The following is a 22,808-nucleotide window of genomic DNA, read 5'->3' on the forward strand; positions in this document are numbered from 1 at the left end:
TTATATTTTTATGTATCAGTTCATCTGTGTAGACCTACCCATCACACTGCTGTTCTAATAGGTTATATTAATGTTTTGTTCAAAGATTTCAAGATTCAGACTGTGGATTCAGTAAGAATAAAAACCACAACAAAAAGCTTGATACTTAAAATATATCAAAATGGAGTACACATAATGCCCTAAAGAATCATGGAAGCCAGTGACAATCAGAAAGACCAGCAGAGAAAAGAGACCAGGAAGATGTCAAGTTCCTGAGTCAGAATTATTTGATGAAGAAATTCTTGCAGAGAATTGCTGAATATTTCTACTGTTTGCTTTAGCACATGGCTAAAATAAAACAAAAACTAAAATTATCAATTGCTAATTAATTGAACTGGGAAAAATAGCATTAGATAATGCACAATAGGTGGGATAACCTCTTTTAATAAGCTTGGTTTAGACTTTTGTCACTGCAAAAACTGCTACAATGATCTGACTTGTGGCTTTTTTTAGTGAGGGGTGTCAGTGAAAGGCAAAGAGACTGATTGGTATCAATTTTCCACAAATATGCATGATAAAAGCAATTTGCCAATGAAGGATGCTATGCTATGTTTGTCTTTCAGGATCACTCAAAGATTTTATAATAGGTAGCTTGATCCCCCTGGTGGAGTAATAAATGAATAAATGATAAATCATTTATTAAGGACTTTCAATTTTCCACTGTGGTGAATCTATAATTGGGGGAAGGGATGATCCTTCTTTCAAGGAGATCACATTCTAATTAGGATAGATTGCATATGAAAGAAATTCTAGCTATAGGAAAAAGTTCTAGCTACACCCCAATAGTTCTCAGGATTCACCAGGAGGGTGGATGTCAAGTTCCAGAGATCTTTAGGTATCAAAAGTATTTAAATGTCCAGAGGTCTTTACATTACATAGGTATGTTAGATGTCAGTGTTTGGGAGCTGTAGGTTATAAAGGCAGGGTAGATATTAAGACCCGAAGGATGTAAACTTTTTCCATTTGTGACTCTTTTTTTTGCCTGAGAAATTTTCACATGACCCTGGGCATATAGCTATATAAAATAGATAGATCAAACATTTACTTCTGATAGATCATAATTTCACAACCCCCACATTCAGTTATGAGACCCTATATGAGGTCATGTTGCATGATTTAAGAAACTAGCACCTAGAAGATGTTAGGATACAGTGGCAGGGAATTTAGTGACACCCAGTGGTCTTCCATTACACCTGAAAGCAATAGAATTGTTGACTCTTAACTTTTTTCCAAATTGGATGAGGATAAAGCAGTAAAGGAATACTGTTTCTAAGTTCTAGCCTATCAGAGAGAATGAAAAGTTATTTTTGCAGGTAGAAAAAAAATGGTTCAAGAAAATAACACTGCAAAGAAAAAGACTGAAACAACTGAGAGGAGAGAATCTAAATCAGTTTTAAGAATTTGGAATATTGATAAATATAGTAAAAGAGACAGTAGGAAGAAAGAATCCTGAGGTATTAAAATAATATACGTGGTGCTAGGCTTTTCTATAGATAATGGATCTGTATACTTTTGAAAGAAGTAAAAAAAAGTAATGAAGAGATACATATACTACAAGAAGAGAGGGCATCTGTAATTTCAGGAAGAATAGATATAACTTGGTCAGAAATTCCCTGTTGAGGGATATAGATGTAGCTGTGGATCAACAGACTGTGATTAGGGGTAAGAAATTTTGTCATTTTAGCAATCTATCTATCTAGGCTGTGGTGGAAAGATTCCCAACACTTGTCAAATTGAATGACTAATAGCCAATTCTGGTGATTATAGAAAGAAAAATCACACCACCTGAAAGAAACTGCTAAGAACCTGGAGTAATAATGAACTGCTGGATAAGAAACTGAAAACCTTAAGGACATAGGTGATGCTTTTAAAAAATACATACTAGAAGTAGAGACTTTAGAAAAGAAATAAGAATTAGAGAAATGAATATCTGTCAAAGACAATAGTATTGAAGAAGAGAATTTAGATTTCTCAACTGGGGCTTAACATAAAAGAACAATGGGTTTTGGGTCAAAGTTAAATGAATGAGAACTAAGAAAACCATATTTGGTTAGAGACTTTTAAACATTAAAAGGGAGAAGAAGAAAAGATTGTTTTTGTATAATAGCTAAGAAGCATACTCTCATAATTAGTATGCATAACAAAGAAAGGAGAATAATAACACTGTCAATAAACATTTACCAAACACAAACTATATATCAGTCACTGGGCTAAGTGATTGGGATTAAAAATAATGAAACATAATTCCTTCTTTCAAGATACTTGCAGTCTAATGAGGAAATTGGAATAGCACAGGACCTCTTCATGAATTCATAGGATATGATAATTTGGAAGAGAGATAGTAATGATGTTACTCAGAAAAATGACTAAAGTCACAAGTTTTAGCTATCAGTACACCAGTGTGAAGGCTATTGATGATTAAACAAAAAACAAGAAAGCTATAGGCTCAAGAAAGTAAATAACTCATAAGTACAACTGAAACTTGATAGGGTATTAACTAATCACTGCGACAAGACAATGTAAGGATTCAACTTTCTCAAAATAAAAAAGAAGAAAACATTTTATATCATGAAAATATGCATCTAGTAATAATAATAAAAACTAACATTTATATAGTGCTTGCTTTGTGCCAGACACTATTCTAAGCACTTTACCCATATTATCTCATTTGATCTTACACCAATATCTAAGAGGTAGGTGCTATTATTATCCTCATTTTACTGATGAGGAAACTGAGGCAAACAAATGACTTGTTCAGGATCACACAGCTCATAAGTAACTGAGCCACATAGAAGACTCTTATAAGAAAGCAGATTTTCTTCCTTTCCTTCTGCCTTCTTTAGGAAGTGATACTTTAATTTTTCTTTGAAGGAATCTATGGAATCTAAGAGGTGAAGCAAATGAGAGAGTGAATTCCAAATATAAAAGACAATCTGCAAGGACAAGAAGCAAAAGAAAGAATATCATATACAGAGAGTAGGTAAGACATGAAGGGAGAGTAGAAAGAAATAAGATTTGGTGACTGGGAGTCAAATTGCCAAGAGCTTTAAATAGCAAATTGAGGGAGTATATTTCATCCTCAAATCCATAGGGAGTCACTGAAGACATTTGAGTAGAATGAAATGATTAGATTTCCTTTTTCAGTGAATCAATTTAGCAGCTATGTGGAGAGTGAATGGAAGAGGGGAAATACTAAAACCAGGAAGATCCTTTGGGAGACTCATATATAATAGTCCAGGAAAGATGTGATGAAGTCTAATACACTATGGGAGTACAGATAAGGAGCCAGGTGTGAGAGATGTGGAGGCAGAATTCATATGATGATATTGGGGATGAAGGAGAGAAAGGAGTCAAAGATGTTTCTTGCTATCATCTATTATCAGTGGTGCCTGGGACACAAGATTAGATGACTAGAAAATCTATGGCATCTTCAGCAGAAATAGAGAAATGAAATGAGAGAATATGCTAAGAAGTGAGAAAAAAGATGATTAATCATTAAAGGAGATTCAGATAAGAGAAGAACCAAGGGAGGAAAATGTCATGAAAACTAATGGATTTCTGGATGTGTAGTAATAACTAATCCTTGAGTATAGTGGAACTGGAGATCAGAAGTCCTGAGCATAGGTAGGCTCACCAAATTTCATGAGGAATGAAAAAGTCTAAGTTAGAAAAGGAAGATCAAAGCTCATGGGATGATCAAGATGATCCTGAGTCTGTAATTAATATCTGGATTTGCAGTGTGGGTGAAATACAGAAATAAAAAAGAAATGGAGTGGTACACATAAGCTACAAAACTCAAGAAGAACAATGATTTATTTATTTGGACTAAGTGCACTACAAATTTTATCTCAACATGACCTTCATAGGAACACAGGAAACCTTTATTTTTTTTTCTCAATTGACTCTTGATTAGACTTTTTGCAAATATGATTTTAAACCTTCCTTCACAAGTTTTCTGTATCCTAGTTCAATATTATCAAAATGTCTTGCCATATAAAACTGGAAGTTCCACAGGTGTCTCAAACTCACCAGAAGCAAATAGAATGGATATTTTTTTCTCCTTTAATCCAACTCTCCTCCAAACCTACCTATTATGTTGAGGGTACCACAATATTTCCATTCCCTCCATTTTCAAAGTGGAATCACCCTTTATTCTTTCCTTTCCTTTATGCCCCATAGCCAGTAAGTACTGTATATTTTGTTCCTGAGTGTCTCTTTTATCATTGCTCAGCTCACACAGTTATTGTCCTATTTCACATCCTTATCACCATTCATTCATGAGAGCTATTATTATAAGAGCCTCCTAATTGACCTTCCAGTTTTTTTTTCCTTGCTCCAATTTTATCCTCAACCCAAAACAAATCTTCAAAAGTATTACCATGCCATTGTCCTATTCAAAAATCTTTGATGTTTCCATTTCCTCTAGAACAAAATCCAAACTTCTGAGGCTCACATTTAAAACCATATGTAATTATAATGGGCCAGAACTCTGGAGAAATATACTTGAGGCAAGGATTCTTACAACAAGGTGTTAATTCAGTGGAATTGATGAGACAATGGTTATCTAGTTTAGCGTAGTGATTAATAGTTTTCTAGTTCAGTATGATTGATTTACTCTTACAACAAATGATGGTTCCCTAGTGATATAATATTTGGCTTATACTTAGTATGATGAATGGATTTAATTGTAATGAGAGTATTTAAGAGGTCAGAGTCAGGTCTAGAGAAGGACTCAAAGAGACTTGAAGACAAAGACCCTCGGGTGGTAGCTGGCCTGTCCTCCTTCACTTCTCCACTGAGATCAAGGCCTGTCTGAAGGTCCGCCCGAAAGCTACCCCAGCCCCAGGTGAAGGAGACAGACTATGAAGGAGATATTAAAGACTTTGGACTTTATTCCTGACTATTCTTGTGGTGATTATTCTACTGAATCCAAAGCCCATTTGGAGACTTCCAGAGAGCTAGTCAGATCATGAGTTCAATGGAGAAGTCCCTGTGACCCAGAAATCAGGTGAGTACAAAAATAGACAAGAGGAAACTTTGGTAAGGGCTAAACTAGTGTTTCAGCTGAAATAGAAAAAATGCTTAGCAAAGATCCTTCCCCACTCCAAGGGAAGTGTGTAGAGTGTATAATTAAGCCAAAAAATAACAAAACAAAACAACAACAACAACAACAACAAAACAAAAAACAAAACAAAACAAAACAAACAAAAAAAAAAAAACAAGGTTTGATTGTAACTTGGAAGCAGATCATTGAACTCTTAGAAAGATTAAAGTACATGTCTCCTTGGTTCTCTAAGGAAGAAAATATAGAGCCAGATAAGCGGAAACTAGTGGGAGAATAATTAATTGAATATTACAATTGTTATGGGCCAGAACTCTGAACTTGAAACAAGGAGCTAAGTCAATGGAATTGATGAGACAGTGGTTATCTAGTTTAGCATGGTTCGGTATGATTGATTTAATCTTACAACAAATAATTTTCTAGAGATATAATGATTGGTTTATACTTAGTATGGAGCATATAAGCAGGAACTGAGAGCCACAGAAGAGAAGCTTTCAGAGGAGCAGAGCTAGGGAAGACAAGCAGACTGGAGGCTGAAGCACAAGCCCTTGGACTTAGATTCATTCATCCCATCTCACACCACCTTGGTGGCAGGCTCTCCTCTTGCGTTTCTCCCTTGAGACCAAGGCCCATCTGAAAGGCTCTCCAGAAAGCTGCCCAGCCCCAGGAAGGAGATAATAAAGGAGTTGGACTTTAATACTTGGCTGTTCTTGTGGTGATTACTGAACTGAAACGAAGGCTGTCCCAGAACCCTCAAGAAAACCGAACCAAGAGAACACAACATTCAATGATAATAGTCCTGATTCAATTTCTGAAGAAACATTCTATATATACAACATAATACAGTTGGATTTAAAAAATTACATAAGTATTAGAATAAGGAGAAAGAGCAAGAGGGAGATGGTATTGACAAAGTAGCTGAAAAGCATGAAGAATTAGATAAGAAAGGAGTTAAGTACAGTGCTAATGAAATTAGGAAGTGTAGTGCTCCACAGCAAGAGCCATTAGGGGTTCCCCATCCCCTGACCCACCCCCCCTCAATTAACTCTTCATGGGTGGAGGGAGAAGGAGGAGGGGGAGAGGAAGTGACACAATCAGCACCACTCATGAAGCAGCATTGTCCACCCCCTATGACAAGATTACAAAAATCACTAGCTAAAACTAAAAAAGAAAGACAGGATATATCTGATTTAAAAATAAAAGTATATTCTGTGATTGAAGAATTTGATTCTTCAGGTCAAGCCAGGAGAAGATACACTCCTTGTGATCTGGAAATTATCAAAGATATGAAAAAAAGTTGCACTCTTTGTGAGGCTACATTGTCTTATGTTGAAATGGTATTAGAAAATTTGACTTTTGAAAGTTTAACTCCTGGTGTTGGAAATCTATAGCAAGGACATCCTTAGAACCTGAACAAAACTTGTTGTGGCTTTTGGAGTATAGTGAATTGTTGGTCCATAATATGTCAGAAACTTGGCATATACCTACATCTCACACCCCATACCTAAATAAGATCAAAATAAATAAATGAGTTGAACATAAAAGATGATACCATAAACAAAATAAAAGAACATGGGAAATCTATCAGATCTTTGGAGAAGGGAGGAAGTTATGATCAAAGAAGAACAAGAGAACATTATGAAAGGCAAAATGGCTAAGTTTGATTACATTAAATTAAAAAGGTTTTACATAAACAAAATCAACAGAAGTAAGATTAAAAGGGAAGGTCAAAGCTAGGAAAAATCAGTGTTTCTGATATAAAAAGAAAATAAATAAAAAATTGTACCAAATTTATAAGACTACAAGTCATTCCTCAGTTGATAAATGGTCAAAGGATATGAATAGACAATTTTTAGATAGCAAAATTAAAGCCATCTCTAGTCATATGAAAAAATGCTCTAAATCACTATTGACCATAGAAATTGATTAGAAAATACTACTACTGGGTTTATGTCACAAAAATATCATAAAGAAGGGAAAAGGACCCACATGTACAAAAATGTTTGTAGCAGTTCTTTTTGCGGTAGCAAAGAATTGGAAAATGAGTAGATGCCCATCAATTGGAGAATGGCTGAATAAGTTGTGGTATATGAAGATAATTAATATTATTGTTTTTATAAAAATGATGAAGAAGCTGATTTTTAGGCCTAGAAAGATTTATACAAAATGATGCTGAGAGAAAGAAGCAGAACCAGGAGTACATTGTACACAATAACAGCAAGAATGTACAATGCTCAACCATGAAAGACTTGGTTCTCAGTGGTTCAGTGATCCAAGGCAATCCCAGTAGACTTTGGATAGAAAAAAAATGCCATCTGCATACAGAAAAATAACTATGGAAGTTGAATGTAAATCAACACATGTTATGTTCACTTCTTTTTTCTGTTATTTTTTCTCTCCCCTGGTTTTCTCTTTGTTCTGATTTTTTGTCTCCCACCATGATTCATAAAGCAATGAGTATTAAAAATTAATTAATTAATTTTTACAAAAGACCTGGATTAAAAAACAAAAATAAAAGAGCATGATGTGAAAAATTCCATATAATGGTATAGATGGAAATGATTGCTTTCTGGCAGATGAAAAATATCTTGACTATCCCCTAGCAGTCTTTCCTCAGGGGACATGCCGTGCCCAGCAGAAGCTGGAAGGGGCAAGGTTCTTGTGTCTCTATGATTTGAGGTCTTCTTAACTGAAGAGGCTGGCTATGAGAAGGCTTCAGGGAGTAACCTGCCTGGCCCCTAACAACTTTTGCACGGTGGAGATGCTGAGCCCAGCAGAAAAGAAAGGCCTAAAGCAATAGTGCACCCATGATTTGAAATATTCCCATATATATCTTCAAAAAGAATATATGCTCATATATCTTTTTTGAGTTTTGGAAAATTAGAGTTAGCAAGTATCTTAGAGATCACTTTGTCAAATCCTATCATTTTGGAGATGAAAAAATGAAGCTCAAGGGTGATGAATCAGCTTGTTCAAGATTACATACTTATAAATGATAGAATACAACCTTGTACACAGGTCTTCTGAATTATGATGCCTTCCTGATCTTTATTATCTATTGAGATTTCTGTGAAGATCACAAGAATACCAAATGTTAATCTCACAATCAGTCAAAATACAAATATTTGGACAATGTATCGTATTTGTCCATCAAGACATTTATCTATGATAGACACTGTAAATGAGGAAGAGATTGGACACAGAACTGAATAAGTGGAGATAGCCTGGATCATTTTTGAGATTTTTGTGCGTAATTTCAAGGGCCTCAAGTGTCTTTCCCTGCTACCAAAATCCATATTTGAAATATCTTGACAGTAAGACACCAATGAAGATACACTTAACTGGAGGAAGAGAAGCCCTGGTCCTATATCTGGAATGGATAGCTATCTTGAATGTTTCCCTAGCATCTTGCACTAGTGAAAGCATCAGAATAAGGCCTTCAGTCTTACTGGTAGATCTTATCTGGAGATAAATATGCATTGTAAAAAATGGGAAGATGCATATAATTATCTATACTGGGAAGAAGTAGAAAGGGGAAGGTACAAGCGTTCATATCCATGAAATTATGAGTCCACCAAAGTATGCATTTTAAATGGTAAGAAAGATCTTATTGGGGGTAGTATGGATGACTTGATGAGATATATAAAGCTCTTTCATCCATTTGTAAAATTGTTCACTTCATTTTGTCATTGTGAATAGCATACCAGGAATGAGATTTATGCAGAATAACAAATATTCTCTTTAAAAAAGGCAATAACTTTGGAAGACTTATGGAGCCAGAAGGCATTTATATCTTTTTGTGAAAAGCAGACCCAAATGATGAATATGAATTTTGACTAGAAGTAGGAGTGACAATAATGGAGGTGGATAAGAAGAAGATAGAAAGAACCTTACCTAGAAAGCTCATTAGTGGTAAATGAGTGGGCCACCAAACGTGGTGCTTTTCCTATCCAGAGGATAGGAGAAAACAATGGGCCCTATCAAGTGGAGAAAGGTCTGAGAAGTTGAAAGGGAAAATTGAAAAGAGAGATCCAGAAGGTTTTTATCTGCCTTGCAGTTTTTTCTGTTGTTTAATGACTGAACAACATTATCATAGAATTGCTAAATAGACAACCTACTGGAAAATTAGAAAAACACAACAAAAACACAATAGGAACAATGTAGTTTAATTTTTAAAAAATCCAAATGGAATGACTACTCATCACTTCTATTGTGGAAAGTGGGCACAGGAGGGCATTGTATTCCAACATTTCATGATATATTGTTGAATCTCTAGATCTGCCTTATTTTCAAGTCATAAGTGCAAAAACTGCTTTTAGGATTGAAAAGTTGTTGAAACCAATCTGTTCTGCTTAGCACATATAAAGATACCCTTCATCCCAACTTTTTTTTTCTTTTTCCCCAGCTAGATTATCACTAATGACCAGGGGAAAAAAGCTCAGAATACAACTATGATTTGTTAGGTAGTCAAATAGCCCTTCCAAACAACCCAATAGCCTGGGAGAAGACAGATTGAAAAAAGGTAGTCTTTTGATGTAAAATGAAGGGTTAGAGGAGACATTTTTAAAGGATAGACATTTTCAACTCCTTCCATTTAATACTGTAATTTACACAAACTGCCCAGATGCAACGAATGCAAATAATTGGGAAAAATAAAACCCAAAATAGACATATTATGGTAAGCTCAAAGGATCACCCATCCCATGTCAAGTTTGTTTTTTCTATAAACAAAAAACCAATTGGAACAATTGTGCCTGGATCAAATACTCCTCTTCCTCCTTATCATCATCCCCATCAACCTTATCATTATTACTTATTTAAAAAAAAACTGGTTACATTGAATTAGATAGCAAATAGTTGATCATCTCTATCAAGTTGAAGTTTAGAATGGAAAACATTGTCTTATTTTGTTTCAAAACAGAAGACTTGCACTGATGATTTTAAAAAAAACTGCAAAAAAGGGTACATTTTTTTTTCTAAAAAGGACAATATGGTGAAACTTCAAATGTGCAGAAAATAGAAGTGTAGGTTGTCTAGAACAACTAAACCAGATTTTTTTTTCCTCTCACAGGCTTTTATGGAGTTATGTTTTGTGGCATTGTGGTGCCCTCTAGTGTCCTCATGAGGTATAGCGACATGTGGAAAAGATTTGGCCTTGAATCAATTCAAAACTATAAACAATCTGATTTTAGTCCAGAATTTGAAAGAAAATAGGTAACATCTGAGATAAATTGAAATTCATACGTTGGCAGGGCACAGATATTGCATTTCTTCAGGTTTTTGAAGCTCATTGCCACCATACTTACCTTATGAATTATTCAAATACATGTCAAGCACCTATTGTATGTGATACATGGGATTTGGAGGGAAAATACAAAAAATGTCACTGCTCAATTTAGGAAAACTAGTAAAAATATAGCCATCTGGTTGATTTTTATTAACTCATTCTTAATCATGTTTTAAAATTCTTTCAAATCATTTAAAGTTTGTTATACAAGGTTTTTTTTGGTTTGTTTTTGTTTTTGTTTTTGTTTTTCCCAATCTTGGCTTAGCTGAAATCCAACTTTCCCCAATAACATCATTCGTACTCTCTATCACCACCAAGAGAAAGAGCCAAATGAATATTACTGGCTCATCAGGAGAAGTTATCTACTTGTTCTTCCCTAAAACTTCAAATTCTATTCATTTGTGATGGGCCAGGGAATCTCAATTATACTGAAATTTACAAAATTGGATTCTTCCATCATTTCTTAATTCTTGCTGTTGATAAACGTGACACTTCAATTGTGTCCTTACCTATTATGAATGCCTCTAGCACCTAGTTCCCAATCTTCTGCTGTACTCTATAGTCTTCAAAATTCCTTGGGAATACCTACATTCATATTGCCGACCCCTCTAACATTCTTTTTATTGATTTTCTTCAGTTACCTCTTCAACTGTTAAAGGGTAAAAGACATTCTTCCCACTTTGGCACTATCATGTTGAACCAAAGAGGTTATCATAGAATAGAATGCCACCTAATATTTAACAAAGATTCTGATCTAAAAATTCTATTCTCAGAAAATATATAATCTCTTCTTCATATACTCAGACTTTTACAATCTAATATTACCATTTCTCCCTGAGTCTTCACCTAGATTTACCTGCTTCTATTCTAGATGTTGACTCCATAGCCCCTTTTATGATTTTACTAGCTTAGTCTCTTTGGTGATTTCATGAGTCAAAGCATTTTTTACTCCTCATGTGTTTATGGTCTGCCTGCCAGTCATAAAACTTTGATTACTCACACCACTAGATTTCCCTGTTTTTACTCAGAGGTTATTGAGTTTCAGAAAAGACAATTACAAAATTGACATTTTTTTTTATTCTATATGTACAATGTTCAATCTCTGTTTAAACCTGATAGTTGAAAGATTCCTCACTAACTCATTCCTCATAGTGACTGATCCAGACATTTTGACTTTTTCCAAAAGCCCCACAAGTTCCCCTCTCCTAACACTCGCCACAGATGACCCAGTATCTAATATCATTGAGTACCTCAAGAATCAAATGTAATCTCTTGTTTGATATTTAGTCATTTACAACCTGGAATTTTGTCTCCAGTCTTTTTATTTTGATATTACTCCTCCCTAAGTACTCTATAGTCTCTTTGCAGTGATCTCCTTGATGTTCCTTACACATGATATTCCAGTTCCTATTTCTTTTCTTTTGCATTGTCCCTAATGTATATGTAACTCAGGCTTCCAAACAATTCTGGGTTGGTTTGTGTAATGATGTTTACACACATACACAGAAAAGTGACTTCTAGTGGAGGGAAGGCTAAATGCAATACAGTAATGCCAAACAATTGTGTAAGGGATGAAATCAGTTCCCGAGTCTCTTGAAAGAGAGACACTTGTGGTCCTAGACTCTTGGGAAAGAATCATAGGAAATGATTGGCAGCAAATGTATAGGGAAAAAAGGCTTCTAAATATTTTAGAATTTTGGGGTTCTTTCAAAAATTAGCTTAAACATGATCAGATGCTAGTACCTTCCCTTCAAAAGCCTACTTTTATCTACTTTATATGCATTTTGTATTTATGTATGTATGTATGTATATATATATATATATATATATATATTCAGCACATTTTGTCTTTTCTATTAGAAAATCAATTTAAACTTCTCTAATGCGGGGACTGTTTCATAATCTCCCCTTTTGCCCCTCTCACTTTGGCATCCTCAACACATAATATTCAGTGTTTAATAATTTTTCATTCACTGATTAGTTATCTGAGAGAAATTCCCTCAATTTATCATTTCTTCTGTTCCTCATCAGCATCATCCACTATTTTTCCCCTTTGTTCCTCCTGAGGAAAAATATATTCTTAGATATATGATTACTCAATGTTAAAGGCAATTGACTTATTCCCATGATCCCTTCTCTTCCTAACTTCTCAAGGGCCTTGCTCCAGGAATTACCTCTTCCATATATTGTAAGTCTCTTCCCTTATGCTTCTTCCACAATTTTCTTATCTCTTTGATCATCCTTCTCATCCTATTGCAATCATACCAATATAGGTTAGCATTTCTTCCCAATTGTACTACTCTAAAAGTTCTTCCAAATAAAATTACTTATGATTACACTATATATTTAGGGGAAATATTCTTTTTGTTTGGACTCTCAGTTAGAGCCAGATTTTTCAAGCAACATTTGTAGCAGGATTAAATGTCCTATGAGAACAGAGGCAAGCAGGGTAAGTCTAAGTTTGCTTTCTTTTTTAAGGCAAAAACCTATGTAGTCATTAGCCAAATGAATTTATATATTTGTAAACATTTGCACAAAGTTTTGATCTGTCAAGTCATTTAAATTGATCTTTTAAACAAGCTACAAATGAAAAGTCTTCTCTTATCAAATTTCCACATTATCAAAAATTCCTTTCTAGTCCATTAATATCCTCTACATAATATATGCTTATTAAATATGTGTTGAATGAATGAAAGGATTTGGAAGACAGTATGTGTATAGGAGCATGTGATCTTCTTTATGTACATATCTAGTCATATCACTTTTCTGTTTAAAACTCTTCAGCTACTATATATATAGATAAAACTTTAGTATAAACTCAACCCAAGATTAAAAGCCCTTCACTCACTGGCACCACCCTGCCTTTCCAAGGTTATCTCATGATTTCCCTTTCCACATCCTTTGAGAACTGGCCAAACTAGCATACTGAAATAAAATTGTATCCATCCTGCACCATTTAACTTTTCTGCCATCGTTCTTGCTCTTTTCCTGTGCCTGGAATTCCCATTTCCAGATGAATTTCCAAACCCATCTAATAAAGCCCAACTCAAATGTCCTTTCCTCCATGATACTTTCCCTGATCACTCAGTTGTTACATTTTGACCTTTTCCATTTTGTATATCAAGGGAAATTTTACACTCTACTTTATACTTATCATCTATGATTGTGTATTATAATTTAACAGGTGTGTGTCAGGTATATGTAACAGGTGTAACAGGTATATGACACACATATCTCTGCTAAGTGATAAATTTCAAAAGAAAAGAAATTATGTTTTATCCAAATTATATTTTGCTTTGTAGCACGTGTTTTTTATATAGTAATGTCTGACACAAATATGTTGAATCATATTTAACTATTCTCTAAATCATGTATTCTTAAACTTTTTTGTTTAGTAGCCAGATCTCTTCTTAGAATATTTCAAATGCATAAAATAAAATATATAAGAGATTATAAAGGAATTTTATTTTAATTAAATGCGGGTATTAAATTATAAAAATAAAGAAAATTTGATTCCCAGTTTAAGAATCCCTGTGACTCTAAGAAAATAATCATTGAAGTGATTTAAAATAAAAGTATGCCTCCCATCTTATTCCTTTCAAAATCAGTCAGAATAAGCTAATCTATAAGTAAAAATGAGAAACATTACAGTTTAATATAGAGGTACTGTAATTTAATGTAAAAAGCATGTGTTAGGATTTGAAAACCATCACTTACTTGCTGTGTGACTTTGAAAGTTACTCCAACTTTCTAAGTTCCAGTTTACCATACATGAAAATCTTCCTGAGCTACTTTAGAGGATTTTTTGTGAGGATGATACACACACACACACACACACACACACACACATATACACACACACACACAAACACACAAATATCAATGAAATAAATAAGAGAATACCATTATCATATTTATACTACCTTTTATGATAAAAAGAATAACTTATAGAAGTAGGTCTAAATTGGAAAACATCTTTCTACATTATGCTTGTAATGTTTGCTTTGTATGAAGTGGAGAAAATATATAAAAGTATGAACACTAATACAAAAACATAATTAACTGTTATATAAATAAATGCAACTTACTGACTCCCTCAACAATAGAAAATTCTTATCTTTCCCCTCCAATTTTGAGGATGTATTGAGATGAATTATCTACACATTTAGCTTCCTAGACCCATTTTCAATCAATGACACACTGAGATCTTTCATGTAGTATGTAGGTACAAATTTAGCAGTTTTCTCTATTCAAAGTCAAGTGATTTATTTAGCATTAAACCCACAGTTTTAATCACTTTAATCAATTAATAAAATCTACTAAGCTGACTATTCTACCATGGTTAAGAGTTTAGTCAGATTCTGCATAACAGATTACCAAACTTCATCCTACTCTTAATTATAAAGGAATTCTGTAATAAGGAACTAAATAGATCTGATAATTAAAATTAAATAAGGATAATGTAGAAATGAAATTTAAGAGGCATAGTGTAAATGAAATCTAAGACAGGTTCAATAAATCAGCTTTCATAAAAAATAAGATGGGAGAGACTTGAATATAAAGAGGTTCTCAAACAATCTGAGGAATATAGTGAGCTGCAAACTCATCATACATGATTATTGTGATAGGGCAGCCAAAAAATAGTTGCTTTTAAGTAAGGCATAAAATGCAGTAATAAGTAAAGACAATCTTTGTGTTCTCTCCCCAGATTATACATATGTATCGAGTATTTAATGTGTGATATATCTCAAAATACAAAGGATGACTATGAGGGAAATAAGTTTTGAGATAGTTATATAGAGATCAATTAAAAGAAATGAGGATTAGATTGTAGAAGAAATGTTGAGGGGCATGAAAGCTGTCTTCAGTTATTTTGAAGGCTGTCACATGGAAGAAAGTTTAGACTTTAACTAATTCATCTATCTCTCTGTCTATCTATCTTAGCATAGACAGAGGTATCTGTCTATGTTAGATGCAATAAAAGTGAACAAAACAAAAACAAAAACAAAAACAAACCAAAAAAAAAAAAAAAACTAAACCCAACAAAAAAACCATGCTTCCTAACAAATAAGAGTGGACTGCTTTGCAAAGTTCTCCTTCACTGGAGGTCATAAAAAAAGCCTGTATAGCCACTAGCAAAAAATGTTTAAGGACAAATGGGATTCTAGATTAAATATTGGATATTGATTGATGCTAAATGTTTTGTGAAATCCCTTCCTCGTTTATTCTATAAGCTTGGGAAGTCATGAGAGAGAGAACCCAATATAGAACTCATTATGATAATTCACTTTTAAGGCATTAGCACATAGTCACATAGTATACTAGTGTATGAGGTCAAGAAATCAACATACACCCTTTTATTAAATACTCATCTGTGTCTGGATATGAGCCTTTCTTTGTGTCATTTATTACAGTTTATCAATTGGGGATGAAAAGATTAGTTTAAACTGTTGTGTGAGAGGAAAATCAATATTTTACATTAAGATTATTTTACCTACTCTCTGTTTTTTTAACAGATATTTGATAGACAAATTTGGTCCCTAAAAGAAGGAGTATCTTCACTGTGGAACAGTCCTATAGGGACTGATGAACTCTCTTTCTTCTCAGTCCTAGAGGTAAATCTGAAAGATGGCATCAGCTAGGATAATAGTGAAGTATTGTGTTACTGATCCCCTAATTTCATGACTCAACTCTACAGAGTATTAGAAAAGATATCTGCAATTTGTACATGTTCTCAACCATATTACATTAATAGATGCCAAATAATGGGAGTTCTTGAGAGCAGGAGAAGTTTTCAGGGCAACCCCCATTCTGGGATTGTTTCTTTAAGATCCCATATTTTAAGAGTTCCAGAATGCAATCTGTTATTAATGTGATAAGGTAAAGTTCCAGGAAATATTTGTCTCTTGAGAGAAAGAGGTACATCCATGTGTTCCCTTTAGTTGGAAGAGATCCTACACTACGGAAGAACAAATGATTTGGACTTTCTACTATTGCTGTAAGTTATTTGGAAAGAGCAGGTTTGATGGGGATAGTGTTGCTTCTCTAGCAATCTCAAGTTCATTTTCCCTTCCAGGAGAGATACAAATGCCACAAAGATGGATGACTATATATAATTTTGGAGAGAACAAGAGTTTCACTCTAATAGTGGATGGTTGCCCAGAAAATAACTACTTTCTTCCCAAATGGAGTCTAAAGCATGGAGTGTCAATACAAGTCTGGAGGACAAGAGAGGATTCTGGAAGGAAGGAGAAATTCATTGGAAAAGGAGAATTTTATTGATTATAGACTACTCTCAGTCTTGTGTGTGTTTTCTAAATTTCTTATGAGAAAAAGTAAAGGGTTGTCTTATACCCAATATTCATGATTATCTTGATGTTTATTAGAGGCAATCACATTTTTTAAGATATAAATAAAGTAAATATTCTGACACATTTTTATTAGGGATGGATGTAATGAACTAAAGATGTGTTTTGGCATAGGTAGCATTTGAGATAGTATTTGAATATCTGGATTGATCTCTATAAACTCATATTATGTGTGGTGTTTGTTCTGGTGGTGCCTTGCTTCTGTTAATCCCCTATAATTGCTCCCAAATAATTTTGTTGTCATAAGATATCATATATTTTATTTTGAAAAACAGGTTAAAGAAAGATATCCATTGAATTTTGAAACTATCACTTGAGAATCAGAAAGAACTTTTACAGAGTTTCTTTGATGCTTCCTCTATCATTATTTCTCAATTACTGATGGATAAATTGAGGTAGTGTAGTACAGTAGAAATGAGGCTAAAATTGGAGCTAGAGGAGATAGGCTTAATCCCCATTCCTGACTTTGTGATCTTGAGCAAGTCACTTCCCCAAATTGGGCATACATTTCTTCATTTGTGTAATGAGATTGAACTACATGAATCGTATAATCACTTTAAGTTCTAGATTTTTGATTCTATGAGATCCTTTCCAGGTCTAAATAGGCAATTCTTTCTCTGAAACAGTAATTACCCAGGAGATTTTTTTTTCAGATTAAATGACTTGCCCAGGGTCACACAGGCAGGAACTGTTTAGTGTCTGAGGCCAGATGTGAACTCAGATCTTCCTGACTTCAAGGCTGGTGCTTTATCCACGGGGCCACCTAGCTGCCCTGAGATCATTTTTACTAGAGGATATTTACCATTCTGTCTTTTCTCTTTATAGGGTCAGGATATGTATTTACAAGTAACATCTACTATTTAAAAAAGTTAAAAAGTGCTTCCTTTTCAGCCATTTCTTTCAGTCTCTGGACTTATGTGGGTAGCTTCCATAAAAGCTTTCCCTTGCCCCTCATTGCTGAGGCTTCGTCTTTATTTATGTCTCTGTCTCTCTCTGTCTCTGTCTCTGTATCTCTCTCTGTCTTTCTCTTCTCTTTTCTCTCAAATCATGTAACTTTATGCCCTTTAGGTGGCTTACCTAACAAACTGATTGAATTTCCAAATTTCTGTTATTTGACAATTGCCACCTGACTATTGTGCACAATAGGCACTATTTCCATTAAGCTGATGAAGACAAAAATACCTAATTTTTGCACTTGAGAAAAGGAAAAGAAAAAGGAAAGGTATCTGCCCCTTTAATTAGTATTTTACTTTTTTAACTCAACCCTTTGCCTGGTGGGTAAAAACAGGAGACATTTTGAGAGTAACAGCACTCATTCTGTGAAAAAAGATAAGCAACCATCAACAACATAGTTTATATATTGGACAGGTATATTCTCTGGAAATATGTTTTCAAATTAAATGCTGAATATTTGCTTCTCTTTCTTCTTTATTTTACCATGTCTCAAAGAAATATCTCTCAACACTTAAAAGGAAAAGAGCCTTTTGGTTTTATCTCAACAGTTATCCAAATCTCTAAGGTGGTCTTTTGACTCAGGGAGGGGGAAAGGGATGTTCTTTTATATTAATAAAAAGTTAAGACTTACCTAAACTTAAATTTGACTTCAAAGTTGTTTTTGAGCTGAGGATTTCTTAGCACATATTTCTGATGTATTTTCCCACTCTTACCTTCCCTAATGGGAGAGTTTTGACTTGCTCTCCCGAGATCAAAGATATCTATGTGGAAAGAAAAGCCTGCACAAATTTTTCCCCTTCTTGACAAGGCAGATGTTGGAAGAGTCATTTCTTCAGCAGGGGTGTGGTCTACTGATAAAGACATGGGGGTATTAACTAAGCTCTCTGGCCCTCTGTCATATGGTTTGTAAATGTTTGGGAGTACCAGGAGGTACTAGAAGCCTGAGGAGAAACTTTATGTATATTAGCCACTTTGAGTACAAATATGTTAAGATCAGTGGAAATATTTTTAAAGCAATCAATCAACAAACAACAACAATAACAACAAACTTACACTTACTCTTCTTTTTCTCCTAACATCAAGAAGAATATCTTATTTCTAACTCTTCAAACTTTTACCACGTATGTAAGCAATCCTAGATGTTGGCTTTTTTGAAACATGTTATGAAAAATACATATATTTCTGCCACATTAAAAGAGAAGACAAGATTTTGTGTTGCATTATTAATTACTTGCTGTCAGTGAAATAGTAGTCATTCTGTCTAGAGTGAAAAAAAATAAGCTTAGAATTTATAACTTCCTTATTTAAGCAGAGACTGAAAGTGGAGCCCAAACTTGTGCAGACTTACTTTTCAGATCTAAATTCCTGGCTCCTGCTGTGCTTTGGGTGGTGATTTTGGTATCAATCTTGACTGTGTGGAGATTGTTGGTGTCCCTGGAGATCATCACATTGTGCCACTGGTTGTCATTCAATGGCTTATTTGAGCTCCCTTTGATGAGGTTAGCACCATTTCCCAAATCAAAGACATAATGCAAATATCTAAGGAAAGAATAAAAGAGGTGAATGAGGGAAGAGTTTTCTGACTGGATGAAGTAAGATACCTGGATGAATTGTATAGCTGAAAAACATTTTTAATTGCCTGGAAAAAGATACCACATTCTTGCAACAGGAGGACTAGATCATTTTGTATCCAGTAAAATGCTAGCTTCTTGATAGAAAAGACTATTTTTCATTTTTATCATTATATTTTTAGTATCATGCAGTGCATGATACATGAATAATAAATGCTTGCTGGATAGACTTATATTATGAAATAATGGAAACTATTTTTAAGTTAAAAATTTATTTTATGCCTTTGAAGCATTAGATACAATATTCCACCTGAATTTCAAATTTTTATCTTTCCATTCTTCTTGCTTTTATGATATAGAGCCAAATTCTAAGTAGCTGGGATTTTGGAAGAATTAGATGTTCAGATCAATTTAACTTTCTAATTGACTTAATGATAATGCTTTACAAGTGAATTGTCCATATTTATGGAGGGAGTAGAAAGATTTGTGATTTGATCTCCGAACCTGCAACTCCAAATTTCAGAGCTTTTTTCATTGCACCATACTTCATTTGATTTACACTTACCCTTTAACTAATTCAACCACAATAAAGTCATTTCCATCTCCACTATTGTATAAAATCAATCCATCTAAGGATGTTGTCTTGAACTGGAAAAAAAGATGCATAGAGGTGTATGCTTGCAATGTAGCTAAGGCAACATAACTTGATTTGGTCTTGAAAGTGACAGGATCTGCTATGATGTTCCTGAAGCCAAACCTGGCATTTAGCTCACAATAGTCTATGTCGCCATTTTTACACAAGTCAATATATGCCATTCCATTAAAAGTCAGGCTTTGCAAGTGGCCAATGAAATTGGAGGGGACAGAGGACAGATACCGCCGCTCTGTTATGATTCCAGTCTCTATATTATGAAATTCCAGCCTTGTATGATCTCCTGCCATTTGACCTAGAAAGAAAGAAAAAATAACATCACTGCAGTGTTTTGTTGAGAAAATATTTAAAAATTAGCACTTTCAAAATTACCACAGATAATTTTTAGAGCATGAGGGACCATTTCCTCCTTCTTTTTAAATTGCACTAGGTACAAAAGTCCTTCTTTTCTCTTCTTTGTCTTTTTCCTCCTCCTCTTGCTTCTTCATTTCCCAATTTTTGTGTGAAATTTCTAGTGATAATCTTCAAGTTTAGTTACTATAAGTCTTCATATAACAGAATATATTGTTGGAACAACGCAAGAAAATGAATGTTGTATACATTATTAACTTGTAATTTCATTCTTAACTATATATGTCCCATTAAAATCATCTTTGATTATCAGTCCAAGTTAAAAAAAATAACTAAAACTTAGTGGTTGAATGAATGATCAGGCATTTATCAAGCACTTAACTATATGCTAAGCACTAGGGATACAAATAAAGGTTAAATAGTTCTTGCCCTCAAAGGATTTATATTCTAACTGAGAGGTATAATGCATGAAGGGGAGAGAGAATAAGGAATAGATGGGCTACAACGTCCTTTTCCCAGTTTGGAGGTGATCCAAAAATGACAAACTGGCCTAGTTGTGGGTAAGCTCATTCTGGTGAGGAAACTTTAAGGATGATGAGAGAAATAGAACTTTGAGGCCATGGAAGCTGCACGTCAGTCATTTAGCATTCTATGGGCTTATCCCAGCTTTCCCTTTCACAAGGTTTTATTTTGTAACTTGATTCCCTTCCAATGCAATTTCACTGTATTATCATTTCCAATGGAAATGAGGAATAGCTGCTTCTTACCCCCCACACACTTAAACAGTCTTCTTAAATTTTAAAAGCTTCCCAATTGTCTGGTGTAACTTTTATTCTTTTTTAAACAAATAATAATGATTCACACTTTTTTTTACATAAAACTTTCATTCCATCTGTGACACTGTTCTAGATCTTATGGACTGATTTGCATTCAAAATTTCAATGCCTACTTAATACAAAATATTTCCCCCCAAAATGACAAATATGGAGCACACTGCAAAATTATTTTAAATGATCTTGATATTATGTTCTTCTTTCCATTCCTGGATGAAGTTGTGATCATTCAAAAAAACAAAAACAAAGACATACAATAGCATTGAATAGTCACTTAGTGATTTATTCTGACCCCATATCGGTTTTCAGTCTTGATCCTTGCAAAGCCATCTTGTTCTATCTTGCCTTTATACAGATAATTATCACGTCTCTGAAGTGTCCTTGCCCATTATAGTTTATATTTTGTTTATTCTCCAACTTTTCAAAGACATTTTCACTTCTAATCAAGTTCTTCAAGGTGCTACTCACCCCACTCAACTTGGTGTAATTGGAAAGTTTACCGAGCATACTCTATTCCGTCATCTGTGTCATTAATGAAAATGTTAATTAGTGTTAGACTACCTTCCGTTGAGAACTTCCACTTGATATGCTAGCCAGGTTAACATTTTTTAAATGCTGGAAGTGAAAAGACCTTGGAAACCATAGTCAACCCCTCACTTTTCTTTTTTTTTTAATTTTGAATTTTATTTATTTTATCCTCAACTTAAGAAATAAAACAAGCATATTCATTATAGGAAAGAAAAAAAAGATGATTGCACATGAAACTATAAATCTATTATGTACAATTTGCTATTCTTTTTAAATATGTAATAAATTTATCATGTAACTTTTATTTTTACCTCTTCCCTATCTCCCCCAGAGATGGCTATCATGAAAACAAATCATCTTGTACATGCTTCTGTTTATCAATTCTTTCTCTGCATACAGATAATGTCTTCCTTTACAGAATCTATATAGTTAATTTGGGTATATTCGAATCTATCCCTCTCTTTTTACACACCAGCAAACGGAGTTGAGAAATTCAATAACTTACCCAAGGTCACTTAGCTAGTGCTGTTCTGTTTAGAACCAAATTGTCCTGATTTCTCCTTTCATTCTCTTTCTACTATATCACAGCTGCTATTTAATCAGTGATGGCTTCTCTGATTCCATCCCTTCAATTTACTTAAAAACATTTTCTTTCATTTAATGAAAATAGCAAGAACTAGATAGTTAAAGGAATTCACACAAAACCCATATTTTAAAATGTTATTAGCAAAAAATACCCAAAATAAAAAAAATTATCTTACTAGATTTGCCTATTTGACTACTGAAAATTTCTCCCTCTATTTAAACAAAATCTATCCCTAGGCATATATACTCCTACTTAATTTTCATATTCTTTCTCTAGTCCTTTATACCAGTGACCAAACTATTACCATTATAATTCAAACTACTTTACTTTCCTTCCTATTTTTGTTTGTTAAAAGTATCAGATTGTGGTGAATAGCAGGCCATGATTTTCTCCCAACTCAGAAGAATTAGCTTACGCCTTTTAACATTCACACCACCTAACATTATGATATCTAACAGTAGGATACCTCTTTGTGTCTCCTGTCATTTCATCAACCAAACAATAAGGTTTATAAATTGCTTATTAAAAATCCTATAATTAGTGGTGGGAATGCAAAGATAAAAAATGAAATTCAGGA

At 33.9% G+C, this 22,808-nt stretch overlaps 1 protein-coding gene across 32 annotated transcripts in view; it reads right to left on the reverse strand.

Annotated features, from left to right (window-relative positions):
* NRXN1 (neurexin 1) overlaps positions 1-22,808 on the reverse strand; it is a 1,346,328-nt gene that overhangs the window by 676,209 nt on the left and 647,311 nt on the right. For all 32 annotated transcript variants that reach the window (XM_074286813.1, XM_074286834.1, XM_074286827.1 and 29 more), the window contains 2 exons: positions 19,847-20,228; positions 19,059-19,249 (listed from right to left, as the gene is read on the reverse strand). In XM_074286813.1, coding sequence (XP_074142914.1) covers positions 19,059-19,249; positions 19,847-20,228 — 573 coding nt within the window. The remainder of the gene's footprint in view (positions 1-19,058; positions 19,250-19,846; positions 20,229-22,808) is intronic.

The sequence above is a fragment of the Sminthopsis crassicaudata genome, chromosome 2 (genome assembly GCF_048593235.1).
Source record: "Sminthopsis crassicaudata isolate SCR6 chromosome 2, ASM4859323v1, whole genome shotgun sequence".
Lineage (NCBI taxonomy): Eukaryota > Metazoa > Chordata > Mammalia > Dasyuromorphia > Dasyuridae > Sminthopsis > Sminthopsis crassicaudata.